This window comes from Brachyhypopomus gauderio, unplaced genomic scaffold (genome assembly GCF_052324685.1).
Source record: "Brachyhypopomus gauderio isolate BG-103 unplaced genomic scaffold, BGAUD_0.2 sc45, whole genome shotgun sequence".
NCBI classification, from domain to species: Eukaryota; Metazoa; Chordata; class Actinopteri; order Gymnotiformes; family Hypopomidae; genus Brachyhypopomus; species Brachyhypopomus gauderio.
Genome location: NW_027506871.1, coordinates 725,001 through 730,000, shown reverse-complemented (window position 1 = coordinate 730,000; position 5,000 = coordinate 725,001). Strand labels below are relative to the sequence as shown.

The 5,000-nt window shown below is 42.9% G+C and overlaps 1 protein-coding gene across 1 annotated transcript in view; it reads right to left on the bottom strand.

Annotated features, from left to right (window-relative positions):
• Window positions 1-5,000, bottom strand: part of LOC143486788 (nephronectin-like) — a 19,317-nt gene that overhangs the window by 11,195 nt on the left and 3,122 nt on the right. Inside the window, exons 2-3 of the mRNA XM_076986224.1 lie at window positions 2,148-2,230; window positions 1,009-1,101 (exon numbers count right to left, since the gene is read on the bottom strand). Of these exons, the coding sequence (XP_076842339.1) occupies window positions 1,009-1,101; window positions 2,148-2,230 (176 nt within the window). The remainder of the gene's footprint in view (window positions 1-1,008; window positions 1,102-2,147; window positions 2,231-5,000) is intronic.

Genomic DNA, 5,000 nt, shown 5'->3' with positions numbered 1-5,000 from the left:
TCTCTAGAGCAGGACAGGGTGTAGTATTACTCTAGAGCAGGCCAGGGTGTTGTGTGTATTTGTCTAGGGTGGGTTGGTGTGTGTTTCTGTACACTGGACTTGTTTTCTGTAGTACGGGACACGTGTGTCTCTAGAACAGGGGTACTCAACTGGCGGACCGCGGTCCGGATCCGGACCCGAACGCAGTCCTGTCCGGACCCAATCTCATTCCTGATTAACTGGATACGGACCAAAAAACAAACCGTAGCATTTATTTCAGAGCTATTGAAAAAACACTCCGTCACGAGTGTTACGTTTGCCACCCCCGCTCAACAACTTCCGTTCGCCACCCCCGCCGCACCGGACCTCAGGTCACAGGTATCTGCCAAAATTGGACCGCGGACAAATTTAGTTGAGTACTCCTGTTCTAGAAGGAGACGTGTGGGTGTCTCCAGGGTGGACGCGTCTCTCCCTGTGGACACACAGCTGCTTCCACAGGTTCAACACTGCTCTCATTTACAGCCTATAGAGGACTGATGAGCCTGGGGCTGTGAGACTCACTGTGGGTTAATTAACAGAGAGAGGGGGGAGAGAGAGGGAGAGCGAGAGACAAACAGAGAGCGAGAGAAAAGAGAGAGAGAGATATGGAGAGAGAGAGACTGAGAGACAGTGAGAGAGAGATGGAGAAAGAGAGAGACGAGGAGAGACAGAGAGATGGAGAGAGAGAGACAGAGTGAGAGAGATGGAGAGAGAGAGATGGAGAGAGAAATTCTGTATTATTTCTGTATAAATTTCCATTTCTCCCTCTCACTCTCTCTAACACACACACACACACACACACACACAATAATGTACACACACAAATGCATTCACACACACACACACACACACACACACACACACACAATAATGTACACACACAAATGCATTCACACACACAATAATGTACACACACAAATGCATTCACACACACACACACACACACACACACACACACACACACACACACACACACACACACAGTCCTACCTTGGTTGCACGTCTTTCCAGTGTATCCTGGGTGACAGCGGCACTGATCCGGTCCGACACACTTCCCGTGTTTACAGCCCAGTTCACACAGCGCTGCAGGATGACAGCTGCGTCAGTGTGTGTGTGTGTGTGTGTGTGTGTGTGTGTGTGTGTGTGTGTGTGTGTATGTATGTGTGTGTCTGTATGTGTGTATATGTGTGTGTGTATGTGTGTGTGTGTATGTGTATATGTGTGTGTGTGTGTGTATATGTGTGTGTGTATGTGTGTGTGTGTATATGTGTGTGTGTATGTGTGTGTGTGTATGTGTGTGTGTATGTGTATATGTGTGTGTGTATTTGTGTGTGTGTATATGTGTGTGTGTGTATGTGTGTGTATGTGTGTGTGTGTATGTGTGTGTATGTGTGTGTGTGTATGTGTGTGTATATGTATGTGTGTGTGTGATTGTGTATGTATGTGTTTATATATATGTGTGTGTATGTGTGTGTATGAGTGTGTGTGTGTGTGTGTATATGTGGTTGTGTGTGTGTATATGTGCGTGTGTATGTGTATATGTGTGCGTGCGTGTGTGTGTGTGTATGTATATGTGCGTGTGTATGTGTACGTGTATATGTGTGTATGTGTGCGTGCGTGTGTGTGTGTATGTGTGTGTGTGAGTGTGTGTGTATATATGTGCGTGTGTATGTGTATGTGTGTATGTGTGCGTGCGTGTATTTGTGTGTATGTGTGTTTGTGTGTATATGTGCGTGTGTATGTGTACGTGTATATGTGTGTATGTGTGCGTGCGTGTGTGTGTGTGTGTTTGTGTGTGTGTGTGTATGTGTGTGTGTGAGTGTGTGTGTGTGTGTTTGTGTGTGTATGTGTGTGTGTGTGTATATGTGTGTGTGTGTGATTGTGTATGTGTGTGTATATATATGTGTGTGTATGTGTGTATATGTGGTTGTGTGTGTGTGTGTATATGTGCGTGTGTATGTGTATATGTGTGTATGTGTGTGTGTGTATGTGTGTGTGTGTATATGTGCGTGTGTATGTGTACGTGTATATGTGTGTATGTGTGCGTGCGTGTGTGTGTGTGTTTGTGTGTGTGTGTGTGTGTGTGTGTGTGTGTGTGTGTGTGTGTGTGTGTGTGTGTGTATTCTCACGTCTACAGTGTCCCCAGGTCTCTCGTGTCCATCCCCAGCAGCATGTCATCATATTACCATAGCGACACATCCCATTGGCCAACCTTATAGAGAACAACTAAAGTTACTAAGTTTCAGTAGTTATGATACAATGATACAGTGAAACAGTGGTACAGTGGTACAGTGATACAGTGATACAGTGATACAGTGGTACAGTGATACAGTGATACAGTGATACAGTGGTACAGTGATACAATGATACAATGATACAGTGATACAGTTGTACAGTTGTACAGTGGTACAGTGGTACAGTGGTACAGTGATACAGTGGTACAGTGGTACAGTGGTACAGTGATACAGTTGTACAGTGGTACAGTGGTACAGTGGTACAGTGATACAGTGGTACAGTGGTACAGTGGTACAGTGATACAGTGGTACAGTGGTACAGTGATACAGTGGTACAGTGGTACAGTGATACAATGATACAATGATACAGTGATACAGTTGTACAGTTGTACAGTGGTACAGTGATACAGTGGTACAGTGGTATGCAAAGGTTTGGGCACCCTTGATCATTTTCATCATTTTCCTTTATAATAACGGATCAGCAATTTCAGCAGATGAACACATTTATAATTTATAACAGTAAGTTTATTGGATGTACAGATAGTGTACAATAATTATTTAAACACAGGTGACCTACATACACAGGTGAATCCAGTTAAGAGAAAGGGTTAAGGTGAAAGGGTTAAGGTGAAAGAGTTAAGGTGAAAGGGTTAAGGTGAAAGGGTTAAGGTGGAAGGGTTAATGTGAAAGGGTTAAGGTGAAAGTGTTAAGGTGAAAGGGTAAGGTGAAAGAATAAGAATAAGAATAAGAAGAATAAGAAGTCTTTATTGTCTGTCTGAAGACAGAAATTCGTCTTTGACATGGCTTTACAGATCACAAGTATACACAAAATACACAACAAAACTCCATCTTATACTATATACCACATATAAAGTTTAAAATACTACATGTTTTGAGTTCAGAATTGTGGTTGCCGAAGGAACAAAAGATTTCTTATATACATTCTTCCGAGCCAATGGGACTTTGTATCTCCTTCCTGATGGAAGTAACTGAAATTGTGTGTGTAATGCAGTGGTTCCCAAACTTTTTCTGCCGTGCCCCCCTTTAGTAGATGAGAATATTTTTGCGCCCCCCCTACACCCCCCCCCCCCCCCCCCCCCCATATTGACTAGGGATGCACCAATTCACGTTTTTCACTTCCGATACCGATTCAGATATCTGAGGCTTCGTATCGGCCGATACTGATCCGATACCCAGTGGCGGACTTAGCAATTTGGGGGCTCAAGGCGAAATTAGGTAGGGGGCCCATCAAACATTAATATGCGAGAAATAAGTCAGCTAATCAGGGGGCCCCTACAGTGGGCTGCAGTGGGAGGGGCCCAAGGCAGTTGCCTAGCCATGCCTCTATGCAAAGACCACCTCTGCCGATACCGATCTGATACCGACTTAAAGCATTTTTTTTTAAACACAGACATACTGAATTACAAGTTTATTGAAAACTCTGCACCAGTATAGCACACTTAAACACACATAAAACATGTAAAAACAACACAACTTGCATTTGTTCAGTCAGTGCAATTATGAATATAACATCGAATGTAAAATAAATAATACCAAAGAACCTGAAACTTACAAAAACAATAGGTTCACAACTTTGGTCAAACATGAAAAAAATAAACTGCAAGAAACCTTTTAAATGGTTCAAGAATTCTAAATATAATTTAAAATAAATAAGGAGATGAAATAAGAGAAACAGCAATACATATGCGGCTAGTTTGCAAGCGCAGACATCACGCAGAGCACAAAGCATGTAACGGCCAGAAATATGTGTACTGTCTCTTTAAGGGAGCGAGTTGAGCGCGCATATGGAATATTGTTTTTTAGCATTCTGCCGTAGACCGAGTCAGACCACTGCTCTTTATTTTATTTCTGTAAGTAACACATTAAATGAGCTTTGGACAACTCACCAGTTCATGTATGAACAGTGAAGTATTGCTGGAGCCCAGGTTTATTTTGGTCAACTAGCAAATAAACGGACTAAGTGGAATACCACCAGCGCGAGTATTAAGGTTGAACTAACAAGCAATACAAGCATAGAATTAGACTGAATAGATCTGTTTTTATGGATCGGTCACATTGTCCCCGATACCCGATCTAGAATTTTTTCAGATATTAATATCGGAATCGGTGCATCCCTAAATTGACACATGTGCACGTTTTACTTTCAAGCTCCGCGCCCCCCCTGCAATAGCTCCGCGCCCCACCTAGGGGGCGCGCCCCCCACTTTGGGAACCACTGGTGTAATGGATGAGATGGGTCTGTAGTGATCAGGGTAGCTTTCCTAATCACTGCTCGCTCATACAATGCTTGTAATGGTATCTGTGGTGAACCTGTAATTTTACTTCCTTGTCTGATAATCCGGGACAGTTGTGTTTTATATTTGACTGTAAGAAAATTGTACCAAGATGTGATGTTGAAAGTGAGGATAGATTCAATGAGTGATCGATAGACAACTGTTAAGATGTCTGTGCTTACATTAAAAGCCCTGAGCTTCCTGAGCTAAAGGGTTAAGGTGAAAGAGTTAAGGTGGAAGGGTTAAGGTGAAAGGGTTAAGGTGAAAGGGTTATGGTGAAAGAGTTAAGGTGAAAGGGTAAAGGTGAAAGGGTTAAGATGAAAGGGTTAAAGTGAAAGGGTTAAGGTGAAAGGGTTAAGGTGAAAGAGTTATGGTGAAAGGGTTAATGTGAAAGGGTTAATGTGAAAGGGTTAAGGTGGAAGGGTTAAGGTGAAAGGGTTAAGGTGAAAGGGTTA